Source organism: Glycine max, chromosome 14 (assembly GCF_000004515.6).
Source record: "Glycine max cultivar Williams 82 chromosome 14, Glycine_max_v4.0, whole genome shotgun sequence".
Classification (NCBI taxonomy): domain Eukaryota; kingdom Viridiplantae; phylum Streptophyta; class Magnoliopsida; order Fabales; family Fabaceae; genus Glycine; species Glycine max.
The window spans coordinates 26,810,377-26,827,689 of record NC_038250.2 but is presented as its reverse complement, the minus strand read 5'-3'; the positions used below and the strand labels follow the sequence as shown (position 1 = coordinate 26,827,689).

Genomic DNA, 17,313 nt, shown 5'->3' with positions numbered 1-17,313 from the left:
TTAAGGTAAAGGGTGTCATAACATGGGATACTAACTAGATGGATTTGTGATAAATAGAAAGAGCATTTGAATAAATGAGTTAGATATGATATATATATATATATATATATATATATATATATATATATATATATATATATATATATATATATATATATATATATATAAAATGAGTACTCATAAATGAAAAAAAGAAGCATAAGTGAGTTAATTTATTCATTTTAGTTTCATTTACGGTGATAAGAGTTTTTTTTTTAAAAAAAATGTTCTACATCCACCGTGGTTAATAATATAGTTGTTAAATATAATGATTACTGATTTTTTTGAATGATAATATAATCATTATAATGATTATTAAATACAAATATTATTCACAATGAATATAAAAACAAAAAATAAATATTAGATAAATTTATTGCTAAAAATATCATCATTAAATTATTTGTATATATATTATTTTTTTATTGATATCATAAATGAATAATGTGCATAGCATAGGGTAATACCTAAATGTATTTGTGATGAATAGAAGAACATTTAAATAAATGAATCAGAAATGAAAAAATAATTTATATATATATATAAAAGTTTTCGATGAACACTCGTAAATGACTTAATCTTATGATAAATAAGTCCGTGCTACACGGTAAACTAACTAAATGTATTTTTGACAATAGAAAAGAACATTTAAATAAATGTTAAATATAATGATTATTAAATATAAAGATTATTCTTAATGAATATATATAAATAAGAAATAAAGATTAGATAAATTGATTTCTAAAAAAATATAATAATTAAATTATATATATATTGATATAAATATAATCCTTAATGTGCTAAAAATGTTTAATGTCAATAAATGTAATATAAATACGAAAATTGGTGTGTTAAAAACACAAAGAAATGCAGGTTAAGAGTAACTAAATTAAACTAGAATAACAGGCCGTCGATTTTTTAAAACTTAAAATAAACAACTTTAAAATAAACACTTTTTTAATAAGTGGATAATATTTTCTTTTTAAATTAAGCAAAAAAACCGCTTATTTTAAGTAGAAACAGTTTACACAAATACATTGAAAAAACATAAAAATTGCTTATGTTATGAAAATAAGTACTTTTTTTTAGAAATAAGTTTAAATAAACTTGACATAAGTGCTATAAAATAGACAAGTATGTGAGGTAAAAAAAGCGAGATAAAAAAACAATGAATATGGTAAATAACAAACAAATCGTGCATCGCACAAGATTTTAGCTAGTTCTACTACTATTTGCATGCACTCTAAGATACTAGAATTAATATTGAATTAATTTAATTTTCTTACATCATCATTATTATTATTATTATTATTGAATTTATGAGATTTATAAATCTTTATCTAAATAAAGATCATTATATATATATATATATATATATATATATATATATATATTAATCTATTTTAATTATTAATGTCCTATTCAAAATAATCATATATGATAAAAAAAACCAATTTAGATTAAAATTTAAAAGGATTTGTTTCTCAATATTATGATAACAAGTCCATAATTTTAATCATGAACCTTTGTAGAGACATATATCACAAGAAAGGGATTGAATTATGATTTTTAGAAAATTTAAAACATTTTTCTAAAACAACAATATTATTGTCTAATAGTGAATTATGAAAGAAAGCATACATCATATTTTTGCAAAACGATTTAGAAGATAGTTTCAAATCTTGCAAATAAATAGAGATTTTTAATTACAAAAATCAAATTTGAACCTTGAATCAGTTTAAAGCACATAAGAGAAAATAAACAAAATAAGACACATGAAATTATATTGGTTCGTCTCAACTACCGAGACTATGTCCATTTCTTGACAAACCACTAAGTTTTACTAACTTTAACAAGTTACAAGTGTTTATCACAGTCACTTTTAACTCCTTAATTCAAACTTTATAGCAAGCTTGTTACAACCAGTATTGTTTATCCTACCAAATCAGGCTCAAACACAAAGAAGAAGATATATTTGTTTGATTGCACAGTGACTAACACTCAATCGTATTACAGACAGATAAACAATCTTAGCACGTACTCTTTTCTCTCAAAAAAATCAAGGTATTTTGAGAGCTATTTTAAACTTCAAAAGAATTTACATAAAGTGATTTTTACAAAAAAGAATTTGAATGAGTGCTTTAGTTGGTTCTTCATGTCTTCAACAAGTGTTCAATGTCTCTAAATGGATAGATTTCTCCTCTTAAGCTCGTGTTTGAAAAATGTGGTCATTGGGCATTTAATGCTTGATTGCTAGCATGTACTTCTTCAAAAACCACTATTCTTTGCTAACATGTTGAACACTTCAACAAGAAATCACTTCCTTTTGTGTCAGAGCATGTTTGTATAGTAGAACACTTTTTTTAATGGTGACTAACGAATTTAAGAGCATGAGCTTTTTTTATTCTTTATGGGATTCGAAAAATCTCAAGAGAATATATCTGTAAAACAAATCTTAGATGCAAAGTATTAAATAGAGTCTTTAAATGTTGTCTTTAATGTCCTATCAGATCATGATCTAAGCTTGCTATCGTCTGGAAAATCAAACACAAACTCACAAAACATGTTCTGATGACACATAAGACATAACTTTTAATCTTTGTATTTTTTACATCTAACAAAAATAATTAAGAATCCTAATTCCTCTTAAGAAACAAATATCTTTTGACTTAACAACGTTATAGAAAAACTATTTTATAGTAATAAAATTCTAATAATACTTTTTTACTAGAACAGGAATTGGTTACATGATAGATTCAAACATAAACACTTATCTCTAACATTATATTCCAAGGTTAAATTTAATATCATTTGATCGCTTGGCTTCATTCAAATTCCAAGATGTCAATTCCCTTGTGTGTTACACCATGAAAATAAATAAAAGTCATGGACAAACTTTGTCTCAAGTTGGTGGAGTACTTTTGCCAAGACCAAATTAATGATCACATGGTCAATATGTTACACTAAATCAGGTTTGAAGCTATTGACGAAGAAAATCAAAGAGTATCAACTGCGAGAAATATGATCTACAAAGAATTTTTTCAAAGAATATTACACATGTTTAAGGTTTAGTGCACTTTTATCCAACTTAATATTTTATTTTGATTTTTTTTACACGAAAAATATTTCACATACTCTATTGATGACTATTTTTTATGAATACATCTTACAGCCTTATGAGTTTGGCAAACAAACATTGGAGCTATACTTGATGTTATTGTATGCAACAAGGAAAGGCATTATTACGTTGCAGGTGTGTTGAATTTTTCTTTTTTTCATTCATTTGTTAAACTTCCAGAGTACTATTATAATCAATCCTGTATATCAAAACTTTTCTTTATTTCTCTGATGTTCTTATTTAATTAATGTATGACAATTATACCATTATTTGAAACACATAATACCTGGGCATTGCTGGGTAGGGTAACTAGTTAAATAACAACCAAGAATAGCTTCAATTGAATAAGGAGATTAGGGAGTAAGTCATACTACAACAAGAGGACGGATACAACTACTCATGGATATGGCATACTAAACATTTATGGCATAAAAATCAATGCCAGTTGGTGCTCAACTCTGTACAGAACTCAATCACACGAGAGGCTTACAAAAATATTCTCACGGACACAAAATAAAGACAATAATTTGGAGACAATTAGCTTATTAATTTGTATGTGCAATCCTTTGACCAGAATGGTTCACTTCTTACTTTTATATGTACTAATTTTTCACCTGTGAAGATTGTAGTAGGCATTCATCTATAATCGCCTTGATCCTTCTTTTCATTAGCTTTTCTTTCACACTAGCATGCATGTTTCGGTAGAGCATTTCCAAATTAATCAGCTTTGTACCATCTGCTGCCTCTAACATGTTCTCCCATTCCTTTGCAATGTCAAATGCACCTGAATTTTTCAATGAAGCAGGAACATCTTGCTCATCAAAAGGTTCACCAAATAGGGAACTATGAAGTATACTGGCATATCTTTCTATTATGGATAGCTTTGTTTGAAGCAGCTTCAGTTGATTCAATGCTGAAGATAGTCTCTCATCTATTTCTGTGACTTCTTTAGTCTCATTTTTATCATGCTCACATGAGCTATATAGTTCCTCTTGTTTGAAATCTTCCATCAGTGGAGGCCACAACACTATGGTGGGAGTGTAACTATCCATAGTCTTACCATTTCCAAGAACTCCACTCCTTCCTCTCCCCCAAGACCATAGCTTGCAACCCTCATGCGCAATAATGACAGTATGAGCAGCCCCACATGCAACTTGAACTGGTTGTGAAAATTTAGGTTGATGTGGATTGCAAGAGATAAGAAACGGAGAAAGAGCATCACCAGAATGTGTTCCACCATTGCTATCATCAGAACACAAGCCAAGACCCTTCTCCATTCCCCATGACCACACATCCCCATCAGAGGAAACAACACAAGTGTGAAACAAGCCACAGTCAACAGAAACAAGATGCACATTTTGTGGCAATTCCTTAACAGGTTCAGGAAGTGATGTGCTTTGTGTTGTGCCACGACCTAGTTGGCCATTATCCCCAAGGCCAAAGGTCCAGCATGTGCTTTCTAATGTGTCACTGTGCCTCTTTTTGTGAGTAAGCAAAGCAGTGTGGAAGGCACCACATGCTACCTCATATATTGCCCAAGGGGATTCAAGATCAAATGTTTTCACCACTTGTGGTCTTGGCCTATTCTTTGTGTCCCCTAAGCCTAATTGACCATGACTGTTGTTACCCCAAGTGTAGCACACTAGATCATCCACGCCCTTGTATGATTCTCCAGCAGTAACAAGTGCCACGACATGTTCGTTTCCACATGCTACTTTAACTACAGTGTGGCCATGAAAATCCCACACTGGTGTTGGAGTGAAATTGCTTATAAGAGAGAAGTCGCCTTCTTTGCTTTGTTGAGGGCAATTTCCCCACAGCCAGAGGGCCCCAAGATTATCAATACACAGAGACATCATTCCTCCTGCTTTGACATCAATTATCTGGAAACAGTTTAAAGCACATTAGCGAGGCAAGAAAAATTATTACATGTTTCAGGATCATTTAGTGCCAACTCTCAACTAATCTCCATACGACACGTAATCAAGTGTCAATAATTATTTATTGACAATTAAACTACTAAATTAAGTGTCATATAAAGATTGATCAGGGTTAAAAATATACCATGATATGGAATTATCTAATAATCATTATAGTCCCAATTCTCAACTAATCTCCATGACACGTAATCGAACTTCAATTATTTATCATAAATTAAAAAATTAGACTACGTGTCATATAGGGATTGATCAAGACCGATACACGGTGATTTGGAATTATCTAATAATTACTTGCGAGGCACACACCATGAGTTGCTTTTGTTTTAAAACAAATGCAAAAGGGTAATTTATATTTTTACCTTTAGTGATGCTTGGCCTTCTGTTTCTGGAACAATTGATATTGATGAAGAATCAGGGGGGTGCAAGTCAAGAAACTTATTCAATAAGCAGGGCACTATAGAATAATCTCCATCGGTGTATTTTCTGCCATGAAATTCCTCTCCATGTATACCAAGTTGACCATCCATATAGTGGTCAAGGATGTTGATAAACAATATAAATCAATAATATTTTTAGAACTATAAACAACTGAACAATGAATTTCTGTAATTTAATTCCACCAAGGGATTTCAAGCTTATTAATAAGGATACATATATTGTAGCCCCAACACCAAACATATCCATCATCTGTTAACACACAACACAAGTAGCAGGAAATGTTAGAAAGGGGGAAAAATCTTTAAATTCCAAATAAGGCACATAGTATTTAATCTTGATAATTAATTAAGCCTCTTGAGTTTGTGTCCCCATCATCAAGGGTAAGGGAGGAGATTCACTTCCCCTGCTTAGCAATGTCTAACTTCTCATGATCCCCCCAGAACAAAAAAAAAGAGTGAAACATATATCTTCACTGTACTACACTTCAGACAAAGTAGAAATTTCATCAAACTTAGTTTCAAATTATTTCTTCATATTTATTTTCATAGCATTGACTATAAGCACTGTTACTATACCCATGAATTGCAACATTGAAAGAGACCATCCAGAAAAAGCATTCAGTAGGATCCAATAAAAAAAATTGTTAACTCCATGCATTGAAATGGGCACAGTTCAAAGGATGATGCAAAAGAACTGAAACATTAAAAAAAAAAAGAGTTGTAATATTCATAATACAATTGATGTACCATGTCACATCATTATTAAATGATGTTAAAAATCATGTTAAAAAATTAAATTTATAATATCAAAATTAAAGATTTTTTTAAAAGATTAATGTTGGATTATGTAATATGGACTAGCATAACACTACAACAAAAATGTTATTTTACGACACAGATTGAAGATAGTTCTAGAAAATTGATATCGTAAACAATACGTTAGTATTTTTTAAAATAATCACAACTTTTCATCTTGAAAACATTTGTTCAATGACAGTTTTATTAAAACCATCATGTAAATGGCTTTCCCATTTTCCTTTATCTTCTTGTTTTCTCCAATGGCATTGAGAGAGCTTGAGGTCGGCCTCTCAAGTTTCTCATGGCAACGCGCCTCCATGAGGAGATGGTTGTTGATCTTATCGAGGCCAAATCCGACAACAAAATCCTGGATGTGGGCTGGGCGTTGCTAGGTGCACCCAGCGTTATTACTGGTGCACCCAGCACTTATTGTGAAAAGTCACAAATGCCCTTATTATTTTTAAAAAAAAGCTGTGCACCCAGGAGCCTCTTCTCCTTCTTTCTTCTTTCTTTTCCGCGAGCTTCTTCTTCTTCTTTCTTTTCCGCGAGCCTCTTTTCCTTCTTTCTTCCACCGGCGGCCCTTTCTTCCTCCTTCCTCATTCTTCCGCGAGTCCCTTTGCTTCTCCGACACGAGGTGGTTGTGCTTCTCCAGCGCGAGCTACTGCTTCTCCCTCCTTCGAGTGCGCTTCTTCCATTCTTCCACGAGGTTCTGCTCTTCTGTTCTTCATCAAGGTAAGGTCTATTGTCCCTTTTCTTGTTTGTTATTGCTTCCATTGTTGCTTCCAATGTTGTCGACAATGGCGTAAACGGAAAGTTACTGTGAATAGTTTACGGATTACCTGATCCGTAAGCATGTTCTGGATCAAGTTGATCTAGAAGATGCTTACGGATCAAGTGATCCATAAACTTTAATTGAAAAATTGCCAAATATTTGATACAATGTGAGCTTTTTTTGAAATTAGGAATTTTGGTTATTAGGATCACCTCTGAATGTATGCTAAATATTTGATAGATAGAGTCATTTTGGAGAATATCTACTGTTTCAATTTGATTTAATGCGAATATGTAATTGCCTTTTATGTAATTGCTACTTAGAACTAAATGTGGTATCGAAAAACTGATTTAAACGCCTAGACAACCTCAGCAAATTAAGTTCAAAAGTAACATGATTAGGACAAATCCCTAAAACTTGATCAATAGTTGATACTTGAGAGAAAAAGGAAAAACAATAGCTTTAGAATAATAAGTATAGTTGTTTAGCATTCTGTGCATAATCTATTTTTTCCACTTACTCATTTTGAAAAATTATGAGACCCAAAATCGAACATTTAAAATTTTTGGTACCAAAATTGCTGAAGCACTATGCTAAGAGGATTAAAGTGCTAATCCAAATCCAACTTGTCTTGTTACAGTACGAGTTCACCAAACCTTAACATGTACAACCCAAATTTTCACTTCAATTCAAGTAAGACTTTTGATGGCCAGTGACTAGTGAGTGACCACCACACTACCACGGCACCACACCCACATATGCAAACCACAAATTTGATAGCGAGGAACAACAAATTTGGCATATCTTTTACTGATTCCAATGGATCATTAGTTAACTCGGAGTACATCAAAGACAAGTTTACTAGATTTTCGAGTCGTCGAATCCAATTTGGCAACTTTTTTAACTTCCCCCTAAGGCAAAGCTTCCTAAGTGCAGATTGGGTTGACTTAAAGTTCAAGTCAATCACTTCATTATAACCTAATGCATTAATATGTAGTTTCTCCAAGAATTACATCTCATTGATTGAGGAACATAGTGTGTATCCAAGTTCTCCCTTGAAATTAGTTATCATCAAATCCCTTAATTGTTTTAGCTTTCCTAGCTCTAATCATCGTTCCATCGTCATCGTTCCAAGTTTCTCCAAGAATTGCATCTCATTGATTGAGAAACACATTTTGTTTTGTATCCCTAAAACATTAAAATGACACACATTTTGAATTGATAAGTTTTAGCTTATGCTTAAGACATGTCCTCTCATTAGAACAAGATAAATTCCCTGTCTCTAAACTTTTCTCACCCATTTGTTTTATTTCGATTATCATATGGTAAAATGACTGGTCGGGGATAGCTTTTGGGGCCAAACTTGATTCTCGAAGCAGAATTAAGAAGGTGTTTTTTGCCATTCACCATCCATGCCCTGAAAAATAACTAAAACAGAATAAACTTCTTAAAGAACTTAAACTTGATCAACTTAAAGCAATTGATATATTAGAATGAAATAATGTTTCTCAGGGTAGCAAAACATTTGTAAAATCATGAGTAGAAGTTTCATTGGTGTTTATCAGCTCAAGAAATAAGGCTTTATTTGGCTTCATTTGGTGTCTATCATGATGTGGTTCTGTCTTTAGTTTTAATTCATGGATTGAAAATGACTCAGCTTTGTTGACCCATCTTGCTAACATTTTCTTTCAAGTATTTGTTGTTAATTTGGCAAGCCAAGAAAGTGTACGAGCTCGAGATGCACACACAACAACAAAACTAATCCTTGTACTTTGGAATAAATTCAACTTTGATGCCTCCTATGATGACATCTCCTTTTCCAACCTTAGGCACCAAAGTAACTAGCACAACATCGTCTTCTTTAGCTTCTAAACAATCGAGCACTTTCGATATCCCTACCTTAAAACTAGTTACTTTGATATTATGGCCTTGTCCATGGAACAAATTAACAAAAGTTCCCACAAACTCTGTCTGATCTGGTTCACTCAAATTATCTTCATCATCATCAATATGAACATCAAACTTTACATATTTATCACTCCCATGTCTAGAACAATTCTTTGGTACTTGCTTATTCATGAAGGCTTCTCATGAACAATTCTTTGGTACTTGCTAGCTTATACGAAACTTATCATGAACCACAAGTGTACATGAAGGCTAGATTATACGAAACTTGTTGATGAGAAGGCCTATCATCATTAGGGTCAAGTTTATTGTAGTTCAGATCAACCACGTGAAATTTGCGTTACTTTGAGTGAATGAAATCGGTGATTGAATTTGCGGTACTCATTTGCAGATCATGGTTAGGATCAGAGGATTAGGTCATGCCTTAGGTCAGGTTACTGACAGAGGTGTGGGTAGAGGAGATCGTGATGATTCCAATGGTGCACGATGAACCAGTGGTCCCTGCGCCAGATGTTGAGCCTGATGTATTTTCGGATGACCCGATGGCACCAGCTGATTATGAGGACATTGTGGCAGACAATCCTGCGGACACAGGCGCGAAGGCTACTGAGGATGAGCATGAGGGATTTCCGGGTGGTCCGAGCGACCCATCCATGTTGACCCAGTATGCGGATCACGTTGCTTGCAGCGTATGAATGGGAGAGGTATTTATAATATTTATTTTTAGTTATTTGTAAATTATACTTTATGATTGAAATTAGTTTTCCTTTAAATGATGATTTTAACGAATTTTGTGTTCTTTTATACTTCAATTCAGGAGCGTCCTGAGTTGAAGTTATCCTCTCATGGGAGGAAGGCCCATAGTTTAGGCAGGCCTGTCCCTGCCATTGAGGGACTTGTTGCTGGTATAGGACTAAGTCCTCTGATCGCGTGTTCGGTAGACACCGGCGATCGGGGACTTTTGTCCTCATTTGTGGAGCGGTGGCACTGGGAGACGTCTAGTTTCCATCTCCCTGTGGGAGAGCTCACCATCACGCTGGACGATGTCTCCTCGCTTCTCCATCTGCCAATGGTTGGCGACTTACATGCCTTTGAGCCCTTGCATGTGGATGATGCGGTTGAGATGCTGATGGACTTATTGATGGTCTTTACAGAGTCTGCCAGGGCTGAGACAGCCCAGTGTCGTGGACCGTACGTACACCTGCAATGGGTACGTGATATATATGAGTGTCGATGCCAGGCAGGTCATTGGACAGCTGCGGCTCGCGCATATCTTCTTCATCTTCTGGGTTGCACTCTGTTTGCTAACAAGAGTGCAACCAATGTGCATGTTGTCTACTTGGAGGCCCTTCATGACCTCAGTATGACAGAGAGGTACGCTTGGGGAATGGCTGCTTTGGTGCATATGTACGACCAGCTGAATGATGCATCTATCAGCCACAACCGACAGCTTGGCGGTTACATCACACTGTTGCAGGTAACAAATATGTTTTTCATTCGTTCAGACTCAACAATGTTCAACTTTAAATTTTGTTACACTTTCATTATTAATGTTTATAATTTTGATGTTACATCTGTAGTGCTGGATTTACGAGCACTTTCCGTCAGTCGCAGACTCCACTACTGATCAGGACTACGACGAGGATTCTCCATGTGCGTGTAGGTGGATTGTGACGAAGAAGATCGTGAAGAGCATTCGTACGCCGGCGTACAGGGAGTGCCTGGACCGACTTCAGATTCCGGATGTGTGTTGGATCTCGTATGGGGATTACCGATTGGTCCGGGACTTCCACATCAGATCATGCTATTCTGGTCTCTTGCGCTGGGGGCCTGTTGCTGTTTATTATCGACCAGAGAGGGTCGTGCGGCAGTTTGGATACACACAGACCATTCCTGCTCCTCCTGTCGATTCATGGGTCTCGTATGATGATATAAACGACAGGTGGATGCACTACTCAGATCATATCATTCCAACAGGTGATGTGTGCGCTGTGCCAGGTCAGTGTGCTAGTGACTACATGGACTGGTTCTTCCGCATCTCGCATCCTTTCATGACACCAGGCCACGCATCAGATCCTTTGCATGATGGTCATGCCCCGTAGCCCCGAGTCATCCCTTAGGCTCCGCAGACTGATATCCCTCACGTGCCGGAGCCAGGAGCATTATCGACATCTGTGGAGAAGCCTAGACATGCAGTGGTAAGTAATACTAATAATTTACGTCATTTACTTCAATATTTGCATAATAATTAGTGTAATCAGTTTGTTTTGTATGTAACAGGAAGTTTGTGATGACATTGCTGAAAGGTTGGAGCGCCATCTGAGTCTAGGGGTGGTCACGCCAGGCTGATCGACACATGAGGTGATCGAAGAATGCCTCAGGTTGGTCAGGAGTGTGACACATGACCATCTAGTATATGTTAGGTCTAGACGCAGGCGGCGCACAAATTAGGCGTAGTTTATTTACATATTTTATATTGATATTCCATGTATATATAGATATTATACATGAACCCATTTCATGAGTATTGTTTGTTTTATTTATTTTTACTAGTAATGTTAGTTTTATTTATTTCCATTGATTGTGTATTCCATTTGTGTCTATATACACGCGTGCTATTAAAATGGTCTAGTTAAATTAGTTTACCAACTTATAAAAAATAATTTTACATATAACTTTAAATATAATTGAAATAAAGAAGTTGAAAAGGGTGTAGAAAAAAATAAATTAAACAAAAAATGGACATCATGAGTAGAGGACATACAAAAAAATAAATTAATATTTTCATAGAAAAAAAATTAAACAAAAAATGGACATCATTTGTTATCTAAGATCCTTATTTTATATAACGTACTAATATTTTTAAATTCTCTTATAATTACTATTTTCTCTCTTATACTAATGATCATGTAAAAAAATGTATTATAAAGTAGTTAGTATTTTAATTTTTAATATAATACTAATTATTTTTTTTATATTCTTTATAATATTAATGATATGATTAATTATAAAAATAAAAATAAATTAATGATGATAATATTAATTTTATAAAATTATTATCTTTTATCTATTTATTGATTTTTATTAATATGTATAAAATATCCTTAAACAATAATTATAATGGGACTGAGTAAATATTTTAATATCATCTTCTAAACAAATTTATTCTAAAAAAATATATTAAAAAATTAATTATTTATAATAAATCAATATTTATAAATATATTATAATTAATAAAATAAATAAATAAATTTAATTATATTATAATTAATAAAATAAATATCTTTAAATGTATAAATTATATTATAAAATAAATATCTTTAAATATCTTTAAATGTATAATTAATAAATTATTATTTTTCTTTTTACGGATCAAGTTGATCCGTAAGTCTCTTACGGATCAACGTACGGATTAACTTGATCCGTAAGAGGAAAAACAAGCAAGGATAATTTTGTCATTTTTTTAGAATGCTGGGTGCACCTAGCAACATTCATGTGGACTGTGGCGTGGGAGGGCTCATGTGGGCCACCGCGGCCCACTCCTGTGCCAATGTCGTCGGCATCAACATCAACAAGTACTAGGTCAATCTTGCAATGATGCACATGAAGAAGGTTGGGTTGGACTCTCTCTGTGAGGTTATGTGTGGGAATTTCCTCTATGTAGAAAGCCCCATGAAAAGGATGAATACAACTCAGGTTAGGGTTTTGTTTCGTTTAGTTGGGAAATTGGAAAACCAAAACAACCACCGCCACCTTGTTTCTTTTTGGTACTTTTTTTTTTCAAAAACACCTTGTTTCTTTTGTTTTAATTTATCCTATGAAATACACACATGGGGTAGTTGAGAGGACTATAGAAATCTCACTACAAGAATAACATAATTCATACATGGCAAAATGAGGAGGAAAGTAAGTTCTGTTAGAAAGAAATGATTGAAAGAATGGAGAGGAGTGTGAGGATGGTAGATGGTAGTTGGGTGGAAAGTTTTGTGAGGATTGCCGTTGTATTTATTTTCTCCCTTTATTCAATTTTTTTTTCTCTAAGCACTTCACTTGGGCTCATACTGTTCTTGTTATCAGTCAAGGAAATAAGAGTGTTAAAAACATGAAGAAATATCGTATAACTACTTGGATTTCCATATCTCTATCTATATTATTTGCATACCAAATTTGTGCTGAGTTAGCCTAATAGGTTAATTCATATGTTCTATTATTTTTGTATTGAACCCCATTTGTATCCCCTTTATGCACGAGAAAAAGGCTTTGAAGGAAGACGGTTTTCGAACCGTCAATGAATGTGCTAAAGAATCGACATGTAAAATATTTTTTCTAGTGTAATCAACTTTGTTTTGCTTAAAGTATACTTAGATTATTTTATTACTATATCCTTTTCATATCTTTTAATGATTTAGCTTTCTATTTTTTCCAAAATATTTGATGTTTTAAAATTTGAAAGTCTAATTAATATATTTTGTTTTCAAATATATTGTTATTTAATATTATTACATCTTTTTCATATCTTTTAATGATTTAGCTTTCTATTTTTTCCAAAATATTTGATGTTTTAAAATTTGAAAGTCTAATTAATATATTTTGTTTTCAAATATATCGTTATTTAATATTCATTACTAGTGGTGTATATATAAAAATTAAGATATTAGATAAAGTCATTTTAGTTCAAATATAATAATTTTTAGTTCCATTAAATATTTTTTAATATCAACAATAACCTTAAACATATAAAAATATGAGTTGTTAGTCCAATCTGTTATTGAATTTTATTGAAACTATTATTGTAAAGCACTAATTAGTAATTAAATATTTATGTGGTGGGCTTTGTGTGGGATTATTCTGATGGGTAACTTAGTCTATCAATTTTAGCATAAAGAGATTCCTATTTCTTACCACTCTACAATGTGTTGATCTATTGGAACATCACAGATTCAGCATAGTAAAATAGGAATAGTTTTTCTCCTCGCTCAATTGATCAAATCTTCAGCATATCCAGGTAATTCAATAAACTTTTTATTATATTATACATGTTGCAATGATGCGATTATTAAAACTAACTTATACATAAATTAATAATCAATTTTTTGAGAAATTAATGTGAAAGAATTTCTACAAACTAGCTTATACATAAATTAATTTAATTAACTTTTAAAGAAGTTAATAAGACAAATTCTATAAATTAGCTTATAGATAAGATATGAAGGGATTGTTTTTTTCTTTCTTATTTTCTTCGTTTAAACATTTATAGAAAAGTTCGTCCAAGTATCCTAAGTTAAGGATTGATATTATGAATTTTCACGTGTGTGTGTATATATATATATATATATATATATATATATATATATATATATATATATATATATATATATATTTAATTCCTGAGAAATTAATGAATTTTATTTTATTTTAAATTTCTAATAATTTTTTTAGCATTGATTTCTTAATAAAATAAAAATTTTAATTTTTGATGCTGATATTTTTGTTCAAATTCATTTTCAGAGGTGATAAGATAACTGAGAAGTGTTAGAACCTGCTAGAGCAAGACTATGATAAGCACCAGCGGCAATTCCCACTATTCTTACGCTGTCTTCTTCTGATCCAAACTTGACTTCAACAGGAAAATGCTTGTCATGTTCAGAACCTTGACCAAGCCGTCCCAGTATTCCTCTTCCCCAGGAATAAACACGTCCATCCCCTACACATCAAAAATAAAATAAAAATTTGAGCTTTAAAAAAAAAAAAGAGATCCCTTATTGCTGGCAAAAAGTCTCTAATAATTACAAGTAACCAATAAAAAGTAACATGTATAATATAAATATATTTTTTTAACTAAGTTATCCTTCAGTCAAAAATAAAAAATTAATATTAATACTGAAATTTATTTAAAAAATTATATCTTTCAACTGACGTTTTTTTAATACGAATTGATTAGGGATTGAATTGTTAATCACATATTTAAAGGATAATATTAATATTCAACTAAGTCACACCACCTTGGTATATATGATTAATGTTTGTTGCAAAAGAAAAGTAGCACATTGAGATCGAGTTAAATAGTTAGTTCGATACTTAGTTACCTGTAAGAAGGAGAGTGTGTGCTTCCCCTGCAGCAATAGCTACTACTTTGGTCGATAAGTTGGGCAAACTCACGGTGTCGCCCATTGTCTCGGGTGTGTGTAGATTATAACTATAAGCAGAGGAAATGAGAAGAACCTATATTTAAGGAATGAGCAATGTTTGCTGGAACATTCTCTCTGTTTTCTTTTTTGACCAATGCTAGATGGTAGCGAAATTTTATACGAAACTAACCCATGCCACCAATTAGGTCCACGTTTTCTATCTCATTTCATAAATTTTTTTATTCTTTATTTGATCATTAAATTAAAACAAGCACTTGCATAGGTTTGTACTATTTAGTTTGTAAAAACAGATTTAATTTTGATACACTTATGGTAAATATTTTTGTATATTGTCAATCAATTCACCAAAAATATCTTAAATATAATTTTTAAATAATTATTAAAAATTAAAAATTTGTTTCCAATTTATGATTTAATAACTAAATATTATTCTACACACTATTATTATATTCTAATTTATGATTTAAATAATTTCTTGTTTTAAATTCATATGTCATAATTAACATGTCTTTCATCCGAATGATTACGAATGAAATCAAATTTCTTAAGTATTATATATATATATATATATATATATTGTACTGTAAGAACTAATAACTTTTTTAATATTTTATTCAGTCACCCATTGCTGTTTGCTTACTACTGACTAGCTATGCATTATTTGGCATTACAAAGTAATACATAAATGACTAATTAGAGTATATGAATACAAAATGACAAACACTACGGAAAAAGACGGTTGTTGTACTTGTGGCCACGTAACAACAATTAACATGGTGTATTTTGTTTTCGATAAACCTTGGCACTTGTTGTCAAATATCTTTTTAAAAATTATCATAACAAATCTATCAAGCTTTAAAAGAAAGGACACTTGTACGAAAAAATATAGAGATAAATTTGAAACAAAACTTTAAAAGAAAGGACACTAAAAGTCTAAAACAAAAACCTAAATTAAACGGAGCCAATAAACCATATTTTTCCTTAAATTTGCATATTATCTATCCACTAATCAACAAAGCCATTGTTAATAAATCCGAAAATATGATCTTAATTTTAACCTAGTGTTTATCAGAGAATGAGCAGCGGTTTACGTGTACGTCAACATACTGAAACAGAGTTTGCCCTCTTTTTTCTTCCTTTTTGAATTTTATGAACGATTGTTTAGTGGTACAAGTAAAGTACAAGGCTTTTTAAAAAATAAAAACAAAAATATTGTCCAAGGACAGCCCCCCAAAACCACAGTTATTTGACTCTAGCTCTACTACGTACGAGGATCTATCATGAGTGTTTATCAGCTAAATCAAGCATTATCGAATGGGGATCAAACAAATGGCTTCTTTTAATATAGTTTCATGCAAATTAAGTTATCAAGAACAAGGTTTAGTACAATATTTGATTAGATCAGATAAAACACCATTGAATAAATATATTCCTAGATTATAACACATATTTGATAATGACTATATGATCAAATATATTTTGGTCAATTATCTGATTTAATCGTGAAAGGGACATTAGAAATTTTGAACTTGTTAATGATTACTATAATATTCTTGCGGGGTATGATGCATTGATGCTGTGTGTGTGGAATGTTCTTGTATCAGCCAAATGCAAGTTTAGGGTATGCGGGAGGGAATTGGATTCGGATAAGACTGAAATATGATGATGACTACGTATTCCTTATTGGTTTTTCTAGCATAATTAATACTTTAGGTCTCTACTTGGTATTTTTGTAATAACGTCAATTGAGACTTGAATGTAGAAGAAATAGAAAAAAGGAGTAATTCAATTATTCTTTTTCCAGCTAAAAGCTTTGTGGTATCATAACCAAGTATATTGACAAATATAGGAAAGAGTAACTATGAAAAATTTGACCACAACTTCTTTCTATTTTGTAAGATCAATTTCAGGGACTTTCTTCTTGCACCAGCAAAAGTTCTTGTGCACACAACACTTTTATGAAATTCCCAAACTAACCCTACTAACTTCCTCTTCCTTTTCTTTCTTCACGCACCATTCATTCTTTTCTTCGCATTCATTGTCGTGAGAGCTCCTCCTTTGTTGTTGGGTCCGTTTTTTTTTGCAACTTCGATATAGTTTTATATGAATTTACAATTCGTATAAAACTTACGAATTATCAATCCTTATATTTCTT

At 32.1% G+C, this 17,313-nt stretch overlaps 1 protein-coding gene across 3 annotated transcripts; it reads right to left on the bottom strand.

Annotated features, from left to right (window-relative positions):
- Nucleotides 1-3,475: 3,475 nt before the first annotated feature.
- Nucleotides 3,476-15,275, bottom strand: LOC100801214 (probable E3 ubiquitin-protein ligase HERC4). Of its 3 annotated transcripts, none has more exons than XM_003545561.5 (5): nt 15,096-15,275; nt 14,549-14,713; nt 5,749-5,784; nt 5,457-5,620; nt 3,476-5,040 (listed from the first exon to the last, which is right to left on the bottom strand). In XM_003545561.5, exons 1-5 carry the CDS (start codon nt 15,178-15,180, stop codon nt 3,760-3,762), a joined length of 1,731 nt encoding a protein of 576 aa, XP_003545609.1. In that variant the 5' UTR covers nt 15,181-15,275; the 3' UTR covers nt 3,476-3,759. The 3 variants fall into 3 exon arrangements, with proteins under 3 accessions (XP_003545609.1, XP_006596187.1, XP_006596186.1); XM_006596124.3 differs by lacking the exon at nt 15,096-15,275 and adding an exon at nt 8,402-8,532 and having other exon boundaries at nt 14,549-14,688; XM_006596123.3 differs by lacking the exon at nt 15,096-15,275 and adding an exon at nt 8,402-8,521 and having other exon boundaries at nt 14,549-14,685.
- Between the last annotated feature and the right edge of the window lie 2,038 nt (nt 15,276-17,313).